We start from the raw sequence: 16,153 nt of genomic DNA, 5'->3' as shown, positions 1-16,153 counted from the left end.
CAGGTAGGCCGCACGAAGAACAGATAGGCCGGTTGAAATGGGTGCGCCATGGATTGAGAGCAGCGGGTGGAGGGTGATACAAATAGTGGCGAGTTGGGCGCACGGGCTGTTGTGGCGGACAGTAGCTGCTTGTGGGTGCATATGTTGCGGCCGCTTGCGAAGGTGAGGGAAAGGCGCTGTTAAGTCTGGATTGAATAGCTGCAGACGGAGGCCTTGGATTCGCGACAACGGCAGCGTACGTAAGTGGAACAGAAGTAGGAGGCGGTTGATGAGCAAGTGGTACGGCGTTCTTGTATCACCTGACGGAGATCGAGTAACGAGGGCGACTCTGACGCGGGACTGACTGTCAGAAGAGAGTTGGCGTGCCACTTCTTGTCGTACAAATTGCTTGATTTGGCCGAAGATTGCTGAACTGCAAGGAGTGGCACTGACACCATCACTCAGACCTGAAAGCACGACGTACGGAGTGAGAGAAAGCATTATGAGGACGTTGACCGTCTGACGATTATTTGCCAAGAGCATTTGGAAGGCGTCATCTTCTGTGCCGTTCAAGATGTTTTAGACGTTGTGATCTTCGGTCATATCTGGGTTCATACGCCGGCAAATGTCAACTACATCTTGAATGTAGCTCGTGAAGGTTTCGCCCTTTTGTCAGGCACGACAGCGAAGCTGTTCAGCCCAAAGTTTGCGCACATCAGGGTGACCGAAGACTTCCTGAAGTGTCGTTCGGAATGCTGTCCAGGTGTAAAAGTCAGCCTCATGGATTCGAAACCAAAGATGGGTGACCCCGGAAAGGTAGAATGGTACGTAACCAAGCTTGTCACCTTCAGTCCATTTGTTGGGGGTACTCACTCGGTTGTACGGTGACAGCCAGTCCTCTACGTCATGATCGTCATTTTCATTGAATAAGGAAGGATTTCGTTGGCGTGGCGCACCAGGACAGACGACCGGAGGCGATGCCTGTGGTGAATCGATATGACTAGTTTCCTCAGGCATGGATATTTGTGGCAGGGATCGTCCGGCTACGGAGTTGCACGTTTGCAAAAGGTCCTGCACCTTCCACCAAATGTCGCGAAGCACTTTGGGCAGTAAACGTTCGCGACTAGAACGATATAGCAGCGAGAGGTAGTACAGCCGATCGAGCACCGAAACAAGGTTGTTATCTCTTGTCGTCGTTCTCTCTCTCTTAGCCACAGCCGCACTGCTCCTTATTCTACAGTACTATATATATATATATATATATATATATATGTGTGTGTGTGTGTGTGTGTGTGTGTGTGCGTATTCTGTCCCTCCATTTAGTTATGTTTTATTTTATTCGTATATCCTTGTATCATAATGCACGCGCAATGAGAATACGCAACCTAGCTGACTACAACGCCGTAGACTCTCTTCAGATCTGTCTGCAGCTACGCGTACGCGTTCGGCGACTCCATTCGCCTCCGTGGAGGGCCTGCAAACGGTGCATGACGACATGACGTTCCTGGCGTTGACGTACGAATTACGAGTTTGCACGAGACGGGTGTTGCGAGCTTCCGCCGCCTTCTTGGCGTCGTTGGCGCGTGGCTCGACGAGACTAGCTTCACGCACGTCGGCGCTCTCAACGGCCCATCTAGCACCCGCCGCCTCGGTGTGCTTGCGTTTCCTGCAACACGGCAGCATGATGCTGCTATGAACCTCTCACACACTGTGAGTTACCGCGCTGCCGATAGAGATGCGTCAAGGCCCGCGCGCTCATGTACGGCGGCCCACGCGCATGCCCAGACGAGCTTCTCCCACTAAGCTCTCCTCAGCCCCAGCTGAGTAGGCGTCAATGCGCTTGAACTTTTTTTCCACCATGTGGGGTGGCGCGCACGCATTGCACACCCGGCCGATGATGACGATGATGATTTATTGACATGCTCTTGAAACGGGGCGATGACAAATAGTCACCTACATGTTTGAGTTACTCATACATGCTCTACATGCTTTCCATTGTAGCATTTTTGAGTACATATCTTTAATATTTTATTCTACTTTGCAAAACTTCTTCATCTGTCTTTTACCGGTACCTATGCTTGCAGCGGATTCGGCTGTATCAATCTCCTCCCTACTTTTCTTTCCCACCAATAACCTGAATCCTTAACCCGAAGCTTGTCCTGACTGCTGAATGGTTAGTTATTCCGTACAAATAAAATCCAAGTGCTTCTGGGAGGTGTACGTCACCTACGGGTGTCACTGACTGGATCCCTTTGCACTCCAATAGGATGTGCTGAGTCACCTCCAGATTTTTGTTATAGCATACAGCTGCCTCATTGAGCTGCGCATATTTGCTCCAGTATGTTGTTTCTGCAGGCAACCAGCTCCAGCCTCAGATGAGAACTCAGCTATTCGGCATAATCTCGCGGAGGGTGCGGCAGTTGAGTTAAATAGCATTTGACGGTGGTCCAGTAAAGGGCGACGTGAATACATACTCACATTCGACCTTATTTAAGCCAAAGATAGTAGTTTTCTTATCATATTCATTTTAACTGATTCTTTCTCCGTCTTGCAACGCCGACGAGGCATCATTTATTAAGAACTTCATGTTCATACGGGATCTGCAAGTGATTACGAGATACCCGGATTTCTTGATGCACTACATCACTCTGAAGTTCCCTAAAATACCTTGTCTTTCATTTCTAATATTTCTCCCGTCCTCAGTGCAATTTCACCCGCAGCTTGTGCAGACGTTGCGCCGCTTGAAAGTGCAGTGTGGGCAGCGGGAACAGTCAAATAGGAGCACCACTGCATAGATTACTAGTCCAGCTGGCCGCGGCGCCGCCAAGACTTAAGGTCTGGTCGCGGCCAGATAAAGGGTGACTCGGATGGGGCTAGTTTTCCGGTCACCCACCTCCCTTGTCCCCAGCAAGGGTTTTCAATAAAGTGTTCTGCGTTTCTCTCTCTCTCTCTCTCTTTTTCTCAGTGTGTGACAAGTGAGGGAACGATTCTCAGGGTTCTCAGGAATCGGTGCGCCACGCTTCTGGTCTTGGAGGGTACGCGTGGACTTCTCGGTAGCGCTACTAGATGCCGCAACATACTCATAAAGAAGCGTGAGACCGGAGACCGGGTATCCAAAGATGCACTGCTTAGTTTTTTCCGCCCACCAGCGGGCCACGAATGTCAGAGGCCGTGCACAGGCGTCGCAGTCGCCATTTGCACCGATTTTTCGTAGGGCAATGCGAAATACGAGTCCCGCCGCAGTAAACGCCTCATACATAGGCGTTTTTAACAGTGCTGTACGTTGCGCTGCTCTATTATTTTAAATCTAACGCGTTACCGTCGACGTTCATCGTCATATGTGTTCTGCCGCAATTTTTGCTTTAGAAAGTGTTAAATTCAGAGACAGGCTAGACAAACCTCATGGTGAAGATGCGTAAGTTAGTTTGTAAATTATTGAAATGGTAAGATCCTATCAAGGGGACAGACCTGGTGCCAAGTGAACAACAGGCGACATCCTTTAGATGTCGCTGACGGGCACCTTACCTCACTGCCATGTAAACAATATTTGGTCCTCACCAGTGCATGCCCCTTAAACTCCATACAGTAAGGCAAATCTATGCATAATTTCAATAGAAGGCTTTGTGAATGCGAATATCTGAGTGCATTCGTGAATCACGATTGAGTGACTCAATTTGTACTGGATGTTCATACTTTTCCTTTTATGCAGGCGACAGCGAGCTAGATGACGACGGAGACCATACTGATGAGACAGGAACTTACAGCCGTGTTGTAGGTTCGGGAGGGTCGAGCAGCGGTGGAGCGACCAAGAGCATTACACGAGTGCCGGTGAGTTTGTTCATAAAGCCGTACACCTAAATCCCGACAGCTTTTGAACACATCAATAAGAACTCAAATACCTGGTTGGTGTCATTGTGCACTGCTCCATTTGGTGAAAGAAGAAAAAAAGACGGCTCAATAGGTATTTCGCTTTAAATGCAGAGTAGAAGTACACAGCTGAAGTTGTGCTATGCTAAACTATAAGGTTCGCCACGAATCCCACGCCTACGTCTCGCTAGGAGGACGTGTAATCAGATTAGCCGCCCACAAGGGCCGCATGTTTTCTGTTCGAGATATGTAATGAGAAATATGACAGGTAAAATTAAATAACTCGTCTACTATAGACACACACAAATATCGGAAATGGGTAAAACTTGCTAAGACTGAGCATTGATTCAATTCTTCGCACTGTAGAATACATATATAAATAGCAAGGAAATACTGTGATTGAATGAAGAGAAAGCCTCACAACCATCAGAAAGTCTCAGGACTGCAAATTATATATTCATTAAAATTTCGCTTTCCTATCTCAGAAATGGTGTTTATAACCCAATTGAAGAGAAGTTATGTCGGTTTCAAACACGGCGCATTGAGGGTTATTCACCGTATGTGATCTAATAAGATATTTGCTAAGTGTGGAAGTGTTCACATAGCATGTAAAATTTTTTACTTCATTATCTATGATTTCCGCAACATTGTCGTAGTGTTGTTGATAGTAGGCGGTCAATGTAGATATGAAATTCCTCCATTGTTTCCGTAACTTTCCGAGCATTCATATTTAAGCCTGAGACAGAACGCTGCATATTATTGCTATGTATATATCCGTATTATAAACGTTTCCATATTTTCTGCGAGTCGTACTAAGTCACAATCTATGTCAAAAATTGAATGACAATAATTTTTCATCGTTAAGGGATAGGCAAACAGCGGTGTATATTAGGGAGACACGCGGGACTTATATTAAGGAAAAGCTAGATTAACAAAGGGCATGTAAAGAGGACAAGTATTAGGTGGTAGGTTAGAATGACATATTGTGTTGCAACAGTAGACAAGCGAAGCCGCGGACGTACGTGATCTGGATGCCGTGGTTGAATTAGATTATTTACAGGCAGTAAAGATACGATGTGAGCTGGTGCATGACCAAAGTACGATGCGTACGGGAGAGTACTTCGTCCTTCGGTGCCATAAGTAAACTGATTATAAACCTACCTTTCGTTCTCATGATGATGATTTACAATTTCTTCTAAAAATCGGCCTCCTCTGCAGAGACCAACTGCTGTGAGATCTGCCCCAAGACAGCCGCCTGCCGGCCGGCGAGATTCAGAGACCAACCATCGTCGGTCGCCGACCGTACCTCCGGCCCTACGCATACCGGGTGTGCACCCGTCCCCAAGTCTACGAACGCCGAAGACCACACCAGTTCCCCAGCCGCAACTACCTGCCACACCAATGGTTACACGACCACCACCACTGAAACCATCGAAGCCAAAGGCCACCCGACGAGCGCCTACGCCGCAGACCACGAAACCGAAGATTGCCCCACCGACACCACTGAAACCATCGACGCCAAAGGCCACCCCACGAGCGCCTACGCCGCAGACCACGAAACCGAAGATTGCCCCACCGACACCACTGAAACCATCGACGCCAAAGGCCACCCGACGAGCGCCTACGCCGCAGACAACGAAACCGAAGATTGCCCCACCGACACCACTGAAACCATCGACGCCAAAGGCCACCCGACGAGCGCCTACGCCGCAAACCACGAAACCGAAGACTACCCCACCACCACTGAAACCATCGACGCCAAAGGCCACCCGACGAGCGCCTACGCCGCAAACCACGAAACCGAAGGTTACCCCACAGCCACCACTGAAACCATCGACGCCAAAGGCCACCCGACGAGCGCCTACGCCGCAAACCACGAAAACAAAGATTGCCCCACCGCCACCACTGCAACCATTGACGCCAAAGGCCACCCGACGAGCGCCTACGCCGCAAACCACGAAACCTAAGACTACCCCACGGCCACTGAAACCATCGACGCCGAAGGCCACCCGAGGCACACCAACGCCGCAAACCACGAAACTGAAGGTTGCCCCACCGCCGCCACTGAAACCATCGACGCCAAAGGCCACACGAGCAGCGCCAACGCCGCAGACCACAAAACCGAAGATTGCCCCACCACCACCATCGACACCAAAAGTCACCCAAGGAGCACCAATGTCGCAAGCCACGAAACCGAAGATTGCCCCACCGCCACCACAGAAAGCATCGACACCGAAGGCCACCCGAAAAGCACCAACGCCACAAACCACGAAAGCGAAGGTTACCCGACCGCCACCATCACCACCATCGACGCAAACGGCCACCACAACAGCACCAACGCCACAAACCAGGAAACCGACAATTACCACAACTCCACCGCTGCCGCCACCGACGCCAACGCCAACAACTACAACGTTGCCGCGTACGTACCATAGTGCCGTCTGTTCGTGCTATATATATATATATATATATATATATATATATAGGTAGATATATATGGCCACGTAGTAGCGACAGTGATGAAAGCCGCAAAACTATGCATGACGAAACTTGCATTGTATTAGGCGATCCTGTGCCCTCAAAAACAGGCTACACTCAAAGAAAAACGATAGCTGATGAGCTAGCTGGTCAGCTGGTCAGGCTGGTCAAGCGCGTCGGATTTTTTACATGAGTCATCGAAGTGAAGAGTAATCGCTGCTGCCCGCGTGTCTTTCACAAATTACCCCGCAGTTAGCGTCACGCAGACATGCACTCAGGTTACATAAGGTTCGGTGGCAAAAGGCAATGGACAGAACCATCTATGTCATTCGAGAAACTTCTTATACCTGCAGGCGCGTCCAAGCGCTGAGCGATAACATTTGTTAGATGGTGAATGATCTCGCCCGACAAACAAGTACACGTGTCAATACCCCCCTCTTAAAAATTAATACAAACACGAAAGCCCAAACAAAACTGCACGTAATAAAAAAAAAACACGAGAGCGCTCGTTCCACTCGGACGTGTTTTTCCGTAGCTCCGTATTTTCGCCCCGTTTGCTGGTTTTTTTTTCGCTACTGGGACTCTGTTGTTTATAGACCACTTTGGCGGTTCGTAATTACTACTGGCGCCTATCTACAAGGTCCGTCGTCATCTACACCCTCCTGCTGCGTCGTCCAACTCGAGTTCTTGCGCGGCTTTGCGAGTGCGAGTGCCTCCACGGCACTCGCCGCGTCGGCGCGGAGCATCCAAGCTGCTGTCCGCTGCGGCGAAAGATCGGAACATTACTGATGCAACTGCTATCCAAGTCAGCAGTGTCTTCTTCGTGGGGACAAGTGCAACGTGCGTAGGCGGTACCCTGAGCATGGATACCACTAACATGGAGCAGAACAACCCTGCAGTCGTGGCGCACACCTCGGCCAAGAAAACGAAGGAAGCTACTGGCCTTCAATCGAATGAAAATGTAGCTCCAGCAGCCCCGAAAAGACCTCGCTCATCACAAGGCCTGCCCGCACGACCGACACGCACGTCTCCGGAGTCGCCAACGACATCGTGGTACAACGTGGTTATCAAGCCTCGTGCTGGAGATGACAGGTCCACTCTGCGCAACCGTATCATTCAAGCGGCCCTGGATCGCTGCCTCGAGACTTCCCGATTTCAAGGTTTTGCTCTACACAAACCCACTAATACGGTCTCAGTATGGGTGTCTGTTATGGCACTACATTATAAACTCGAAGAACTGCAACAAATACAAGTAGTCTCGGAAGAATGTGTCCTTCCAGTCCAGGCGTACTTCGCCAGTGGTACCGATTTATGACGCTACGTGGTTAATGGCGTTGACCTTGACCAAGAACCCGAGAGGCTGCTACAGGAACTATCGTGTCCCACACACAAGGTCGTGGCTGCTCGCTACCTAGGCAGCGATCGTACGCGCCTAATCACGCTTTCAGGTCCTAATTCCCCACCTGAACGTATCCTCTATTACGGTTGCGTACTGAGCCCGCGTCCATTCAAGCCTTCCGTTGTGTACTGCTACTCTTGCTTTAGACAGGGGCACATGAAATCATCCGGCCCCTACCCACCCAAGGACGACACCATGGAGCCTGAAACGTCCGCATCGTTTAGATGCTGCCTATGCCAAATAAACGATCATGACATCACTTCCACGACGTGTCCTGTGAAGTTGAAGGCCACTAAGAAGGCTCGACAACGCCATTCTCGACAGCCAGCAAGGACCCCTCGAGATCCATCAATGAAACAAGTCCCTGTGTACAACCGTTACGCCGTTCTGGCCTCGCTGGAAGAGGATGCTAGCCAGGTGTCAATAGCAAGTACAGCGACAAGTGGTGCTGCCACTCGTACCTACAGCGCAGCTGTTAGGTCGTCCACTTCACGGCCGCAACGGGCGTCACATTCTATAGATGAAACGCCGCTTTCTTTGGCAGACGAAGAGTTCGAGATCCACGCTCGCCTGGCCAGCCTTGAAAAGGAAATCCAACATCTCAAGCAACGCCGTACAATGCTCCGGCATCCTCATGACGGAGCGCGGCCGTCGCATTCGCCGTCGACGTCTAGTCCTCATATGGCTAACCCGGCATTTGTGTCGAAACCACTTTCACCCCAAGAACTCTTGCGCTTCGTTGCGCAACAGCTCCAGCATCTCACCTCGGTTCTACTGGCCAATCTTAATCTATGATGGCTGCTACGTCTTCAAGTGTGTCAGAAGGCATCTTACAGTGGAACTGTCGCGGCTAACGGGGAAGGTTGGAGAGCTGCGTCAGCGTCTCAGATATGGGAAGCTGCGTGTTTGGGCTCTACTGCTTCAAGAATCCAACAGCCTGCCACCCATGCCAGGATTTCTGGCATACTCATAGCCTTCAATGTTGGATCTTAGGAGTGCTACGCCCGATGCCCATCCAGGAGAGGCTGCACCGTATCTAAGATGCACTCTTCACCAGACTCGAGTTGATCTTTCGCAGTGGTGTACTCTATGGCAAGAAGTCGTGGCCGTATTGGTTCGTCTCCAATGCACGGACGATATCATCGTTTCGTACTATGCTCGCCCCTACAGCGGTCCTGCGGCTCGGTTGTGTCTCGGCTGGCGGGCGCACCGACGACAGAAGCATCCTGGTTGCCCCGTTATGGTCGCGGGAGATTTTAACGCGCCCCACATCACACGGGGATACGCCATTTCCAGTGCGCGTGGTACATGTGTGCTGGACACATTTATGGATGCCCAATTCACCCTGCTTTATAATGTGTCAGTGCCTACTCGTCGGCGTGACCACCCTCGCGCGCCGCCACTCTCACCGGACTTATCTTGGTGGCTAGGAAGGACGACCGTCTCGTGGTCATGTGAACCCGACTGCTGGGGTAGCGACCATCATCCTATGCACCTTGGCTTATCTTCCGGCGGAACAGGCCACCTCCACCGACTATGTCGAGTGGTGGACTGGGATCGATACAGGGCGGTATCAGAAAGCAATGTATCCAACTTCATACTGGACCCGTCCCATTGTCTTAAGGCGGCATTAATTGAGGCGACACGTACGTCGTGGGTTGCCTCAATGAGCGAATCGCGAACCGCTCCTGATTTGCAACTTCTGCGTCCCTGGACGTCGCGCCGCCAAGCAGAACTTGCATCAGAACGTGACCCTGCATCAAATACCCTTCGCTTAGAGGCCCAACGCTTTACTGCAGAAGCTCGGCGCCACGAACACCGCTTATAACGTGGCCGCTGGATAGACTGGTGCTCTTCTCTCGGACCTCCGTCGTCCAATGCCTCCATGTGGTGCACCTTCCGAGTAATGTAACATGGTCGGCGCCCTCCAGAGCCCGCAGCCTGCGCCCTGTTAGCATCGAGCCAGACATCAGCAATATTCGCAGAAACTGTCGCCTACACCTTTTTTCTGCTTTGGACACAGCACCGCCTCCCTTCGTTGTTCAAAACTGCCTTCCCGCGGACGCACGCACGCCGCCTACGTTCTGCGACATCGAGGGTATACAAGCTGTCTTCACTATGGCGGAATTTTTAGCGACAATAGACCTGTCGAAGCCATGCAAGGCACCCGGACCTGATGGCCTACCGTAGAACTTTATAAAAACACGGAAGGCAAGGTTCTCGAAGTGCTGTTGGGGGCCTTTAGCGAAGCTTGCGCTACAGGAGTCATTCGCGATTCTTGGTGGCATGCAGAAATGGTGCCTATTCCCAGACCCGGAAAGCCCCAAGATAATAGCACCCATATGCGCCCAATAGCACTAACCTCAACGTTAGGCAAGCTGATGGAGCGTATGCTCGCGACACGCATTACATGGTGGCTCGAGCGGTACTCATGGTATCATCCTGGGCAAATCGGGTTCCGTGCTCATCTAGGAGCAGAGGATGGCCTTGCGTACCTATCTTCTATGGTGCTCATCGGAGGCCGCTCCCAAATAATTCGCACGATTCTGGCAATGGATATTCGTAAAACGTACGACCATGTGAGTCACGAAGCAATTGTCGGAATTCTCGATTGGCTTCAGTTCCCTAGCCGTGTCTGCACACTCGTCGAAGCCTTCCTGTGCGCTCGCACCTTCTCCATTCGCCTGGCTGGCCAAGCAGCAGGTCAGCTCGTTGCACATCGGGGTGTCCGACAAGGATCTGTGTTCGCACCAGTCCTCTCCAATAACGCTATCCTTCCACTAGCTTGGAAGCTAGCCACGATACATAACGCACAGTACATAATGTACGCAGATGACGTCACTGTCTGGCCAGTTGATCCTGAAATCTGCCACCAAGAACAACTGCTCCAAGAGGCCCTAAACATGACGCACAACTGGTGTGCTCAGATAGGGCTTGATATTTCCAAGGACAAGGTGATGTACATGTCAGTAGCGAACAAGAATGGGCGCCGTCCTCTGGCACTCCGGCCTCTTCAGTTAACTCTGGATCAGCAACTATTACACGAGGCTTCAACTCTTCGTGTACTCGGCCTTGAAATGGATTCCTCCGGATCTGCGGGACCATGGGTCAAGAATGCAAACGAACATGCCGCAGAAACGGTACAGTTGATACGTCGGATTACGAAGAAATCTGGCAGAGCGAGCACCAACATGGCTCGCCTTCTTGTCCGTTTTGTATTGCAACCACGACTCCTCTACAGAGCCCCGTTTCACCATCTCACGCAGGCACAATGGGCTCGCCTTGATGCCTTTAATAACGAAGCCATGCGGGCCATAACGGGACTACCACGTCTCACTCCATTGCCAACCCTACAGGCCGAGTCCCAACTCAACACTATTGACGAGCTCGTACACCAACGTCGATGCGTGTGCGCCCTAAAGCCATCGTATTTCTGCTCGGCTGCTTCACTGGCCCAGTACATGGGACACCAAATAAACAATTCAGCATCTACGAGACCCGATGTAGCTGCGTGGAAAAGGGTACAATTAAGTGACAATAAGCCTCTTGGTCGTCTGTATAGCTCAGTTCCTCGTCAGGCGAATGCCCATGTTTCCCACCTTCATCGCGCCGATGACAATCAAGACGATGCCACTCTTTTCGCATACACCGATGCCAGTGTTAATGGCACCATGATTCGCACAGCTCTCGTGTGTCCATTGATACCAGAGGCAGGCCAGACGTGCTCGTGTGTTGCCGATCCTGCACCACCGGCCTACCTTGCCGAGCTTGCTGCCATACGAGACGGCTCGGCTGCGTTGCTACCTACTGTTCAAGATGCTCGATACTCTCAATTCATCATTCGCACAGACCCTACTCAAGCCATCCACGACATACATAAGGTATCTCGGTCCACTCTATTCTCAGACAGCATTTACCATCTTGCTGCCGCTACGAATATCCTCATACGCGTCAAGTGGGTGCTTCGAGCAGCCCTGCCGGGTCTCCTTGAAGCAGATATGGCAACCCACCCACAGATTACAACATACCCACTTCCACATTTTCCTGAAGACGCCTGTGGACGACTGATCCGGGAAAAGGAAAACCTCCGACGTACCACACGAGCTCTCATACCTCCGTGTGGGTTAGACCTCCCTGGTGGGTTAACCCGCCGAGAGGAGGTTACGTTAAAGAGGCTACGTGACGGGGTCGTGCTCACCCCGTCTGTGACCGCTCTCTGGCCACAACAGTACCATGGTCCTTACAGCTCATCGTGCCCATTTTGCAACGCAGAAATCCAAAATCTGACAGTGACACACGTATTATGGACGTGCCCAGGACTTCATCTAAGCCGTCTCCGCCACCTCCGGGCAACACGCCTTCGGCCTGGCCGCCCACCCGACCTTGAAAGTTGGATTCATGGACCACATCATCGTTCACTCCTAGATTGTTTGCACGAGTCGAATCTGTTCGTGTATTTTTAACATTTCTTGTATTATGCCTAAGGGCATGTTTTTAATTTAAAAAAACAAGAAAATAAGAAAAGAAGTAAGTCTCCAAATTCATCAGCGGGCGTAGGAAGGCTGAAGACGCTCCACTTTGACGATTTCAGGTCATGCTCGGCGCCGCTGTGATGGCGAAATGCGGCATAGCATGAGCTCATAGTCAAGCGCGCCGATACGTCGGGTTATCTTGCAAAGCACGGACTAGCCTCGTAACGGCTTCTCGCTACGTCCTCCTCATCGAATCGCAGTCCAAACCGAAGCACGGTCGCCGGGCTTGTATTACACGTCGCGTCGTCGAGGATTGTAGTGCGGGCTGTCGGCATTCTGGTTTTTCATGTGCAGGCGGGCAAGCTGCCGGGCTTCTTTGGCGCGGTCACACGCGGCGACATCAATATTACGTTTGTCAGGGATGCCCAGCAGCATGGCGTCGAGCTGTGCGGTTTCTGCAGTAAACCATCTTGCGCAGCATGACATGTGTTGTATGTTGCACCCCTGCGTTGTAAGGGACAGTTACGTACGGCAGGACTGCATCCCACGTCTTGTGCTGGACGTCCACGTACATCAGAAGAATGCCGGTGAGGGTCTTGTTCATCCGCCCCATAAGATCGTTCATCTAGGGGTTGTAGGCAGTTGTTCTCCTGTGGTTTGTCTGGTTGAATTGAAAAATGGTTTGGGTCAACACTGCAGTGCAGGTCGTTCCTCTGTCAATGATGAGAGTTTCTCGAGCACCATGTTGCAGCAGGACGTTCTCAAGGAAGAATTTCGCCACTTCGGCTGCATTACCTTTATGCAGAGCTTTTGTTTTGGCTTAGAGGGTAAGGTAGTTGGCCGCCACCACAATCCACTTCTTTCCAGATGTTGACGTCGGAAAGGGCCCCAACAAATCCATCCCTATCTGCTAAAATGATTTGAAGGAGGCTCGATCGGCTGTAGAAATTTCATCGGCCTTGTTGGTTGTGTCTTATGTCGCTGGCAGTCACGACATCACTTCACATAACAAGCGACCTCGGCAGTCATACACGGCCAAAAGTGCTTGTTTTATGTTCTTGCGAGCTTTCGGGAAAACCTGAGGTGCCCAGCTGTGTTAGTGTGGAAAGCGTGCAGGACATCTAACCGTAGGGCTGCGGGAAGACCGAGATGGTAGTTTGCGTGGGCTGGCGAATAGTTGTTCTTTAGCAGGACGTTGTTAAAAAAAACATGATGACAATCCGCACATAAATACCCTCAGGATAAAGTCGGATTTGCTTTGCACAAGTACTCGGCAAGGTTTCAGAGCTCAGAGTCCGCTCGCTGCTGCTCGGCAAACTCACCGGCTCTTTTGTATCTAAACATGCGTCCTCGACTTGGTCATCTTGGGGTGGTGGGTCCACACGAGTGCCAGACACGCGGACGTCATCAGAGTGCTTTCGTCCGGATTTGCAGGTTAAAATGATATATTCTAGTAGCCTGAGGCTCCACCACGCCAGGCGTCCTGACCAGTCCTTTCACTTCGCTAGCCAACACAACGCGTGAAAGCAGCTGACGACTTTCAACAGCCTGATCGGGCTTTTCCATAACTAGATGAGGTCGTCGCACAGTATTTCTTCGACTTGTTGCCTTATAGCTTCACATTCCAACGTTTAAACTTGGTAAGGGCTCTTGCGGAGTTCGAGCGCACTCTTCGGATATTTTGCGATGCTTTGCAAGTGGTGTTTGTAGAATCCTCGATGCCGTCGAAAATCAGTCTTAGTATCGTCGAGGAAGATTTCTGAGAATTTGCTGCTTAGTCCGAGAGAGACTTGGATTTATATCGGTGTCTGGTTCAGGAACTATTGTCGTCGGGGTAGGCGTAGCAGAATCCGAGAGGATGAACGCATTGCTGGTTTCCAAAATTTCCTAGATGTATGACATCGTCATGCTCTCGTTGATGCGCTTTAAATCGTCGCTGAAATTTGTCAGCATCACTTTCGCTTTTAATCCGTGCAGTCGAGCGATCTCTCTTGCGACGCAAATTTCACGGTTGAGGAGCAGAAGCTGGTCGTCCTCGCCGACGCCTTCTACATCTGCAGGTGTTTCGCTGCCGACCAAAAAGACGATGGTGGAGTGAGTTGGGATGCTGACTTGGTGCTCAAGTGTACTTAAGGCACGCTCAGTGGAAGCCCTCTCTGTCGGTATCGCTTGGCCTATGGACGGCGTTATCGACTTCGACCTCAGGTGGATGATTGCGCCGTGTTGGTTGAGGAAGTACATGACTGTAATTCTTCCCGTGCGATTTCAGTCAGCGTGAAGAGGTATGGTCCAGCTGTTCGAATTTGAGGACGATGCCATGCAGGACTGACTTCCACCTTGGCGGCGAATAATCCCCTGATGACGTAGTAGTCGGCTCCAGTGTCTACAAGCGCACTGACTTCGTGGCCGTCGAGAAGCACGTCGAGATTCTTTGTCTTCCTTTGCAGTTAGGTCTTGGCGTCAGATCACGGCTCCATCGCGTTGACCCGAGGCTGGTCAGGTCGTCTTTTGTCGGCGTATCCTTGGGTTCCAGGCTTTCTCTGGATGAAGGCGTGTCGTTGCTGCGTCGTCGAAATAGATTTCGAAGCCCCATCGTCGGTGGCAGCGGATCTTCTTCATTTCGACGTACAGCAACCGCACCTCCATCGGTTGGTGCTTTTTGTTTTTCGGATAGTGGCTCACGGTCTGGTCTCGGGCTGGACAAGTATATGGTCGGTGCTGTGGCGACAAGTACCGTGCTGGAGATTGCGAACGCGAAGGTCATCGGGGTTTCCACTGCATTCCGGCAATGTAGTCGGCGACGTCATGTGGCCGCTCGCCAAGCTGTGGAAGTGACGCTCTGAAGGCGGACGCTCGTAGACCCCTGTCGCAGTATGGCCATCGATGGTATACGTGGTCCGCTTGTCCACAGTGGTAACATCGAACAGGGGTCAGGGGCGCGCCAAATGTAAGTCTTCTTGGCCGGCGCGGCGCGGTGACAAGTTAGCATGCAGGCGGCAGCAGTGGCGGACGGCAGAACTGCGGTGTTACTTGGCCTTGGCGCGGCCTCGGAGAGGAAGCAGGGTGGCCGTCTACGGCGGCGTACGTCATCGCTTCTAGCTGATGCTGCGACGATTGAGGGACTCCGAGTGACCGTTGTATGTCCTCGCCTGCCACGTCGGCATTCGAAGCCACTTGGGGCTTCGATGAAGGGAACAACTTCTTAAGCTCTTCCCGCACGACCACTCTGATAGTCACGCGGTGCCCAGTGATTGAATTCCGACGTAGCTTCTTGAGTTCGTGTGGCGGACGAACTGTCGGTTCTGGATTTCCAGTGTTTTCTTGACGCTGGTGGCCTGGCAAAGAAATTCCCCGATGGGCTTCGGTCGGCTTCGTATCAATACGGCGAAAAGTTCTTGCTTTACATCACGCATGCGTAGGTGGACTTTCTTCTGCTCGGATATTTCCGGATTGGCGTGGTGTAATAGACGACTCATTTCTTCCGTAAAGATTGCAATGGTGCCGTTAGGTAGCTGCACTTAGGCTTCCAATAGAGCTTCGGTCCTTTCTTTCCGAACGATGCCCCCGAATGTCCTAGGGAAGCTACTGCGGAACAGGTCTTACGTTGTAAGGGTGTATACCCCATTCCTAAAGCAATGTCCTCGCGGCATCTTCAAGAAGAAGTACATGTGGCGTAGCTTATCCTCAGAGGTCCAGTTGAAGGGTGAGATTCTTTGATAGTCTTCAGCCAGGTTTCCGGACCGCACAACGAAGCTCGACGAAAGGTATGTGGCTCTCTGTATTGTTGAGCGATGGCGGACGCCGGGTTTGATTTTGGGGTTGTTGATTCCGCCACCATCTTCCTAGTCATAATAAGCAATAGTCCGTGCTTCGGGGTTAGCCTTTGCAGCCTGCGGTTACCTCGGTGGTCCTTGGCGACGTTGGTATTGTCTTCAGAGGCGTGGATGACAGCTTGTTG

At 51.4% G+C, this 16,153-nt stretch overlaps 1 protein-coding gene across 1 annotated transcript in view; it reads left to right on the top strand.

Moving 5' to 3' along the window:
• The first annotated feature begins 4,161 nt into the window (after nt 1-4,161).
• The window catches only part of LOC142591475 (uncharacterized), a 53,372-nt gene continuing 41,380 nt past the window's right edge, over nt 4,162-16,153 (top strand). Inside the window, exons 1-3 of the mRNA XM_075703803.1 lie at nt 4,162-4,165; nt 5,065-5,652; nt 5,705-6,268. Coding sequence (XP_075559918.1) covers nt 4,162-4,165; nt 5,065-5,652; nt 5,705-6,268 — 1,156 coding nt within the window. The remainder of the gene's footprint in view (nt 4,166-5,064; nt 5,653-5,704; nt 6,269-16,153) is intronic.

Source organism: Dermacentor variabilis, chromosome 8 (assembly GCF_050947875.1).
Source record: "Dermacentor variabilis isolate Ectoservices chromosome 8, ASM5094787v1, whole genome shotgun sequence".
In the NCBI taxonomy this organism is placed as follows: Eukaryota; Metazoa; Arthropoda; class Arachnida; order Ixodida; family Ixodidae; genus Dermacentor; species Dermacentor variabilis.
This window is presented reverse-complemented; position numbering and strand designations above follow the sequence as displayed.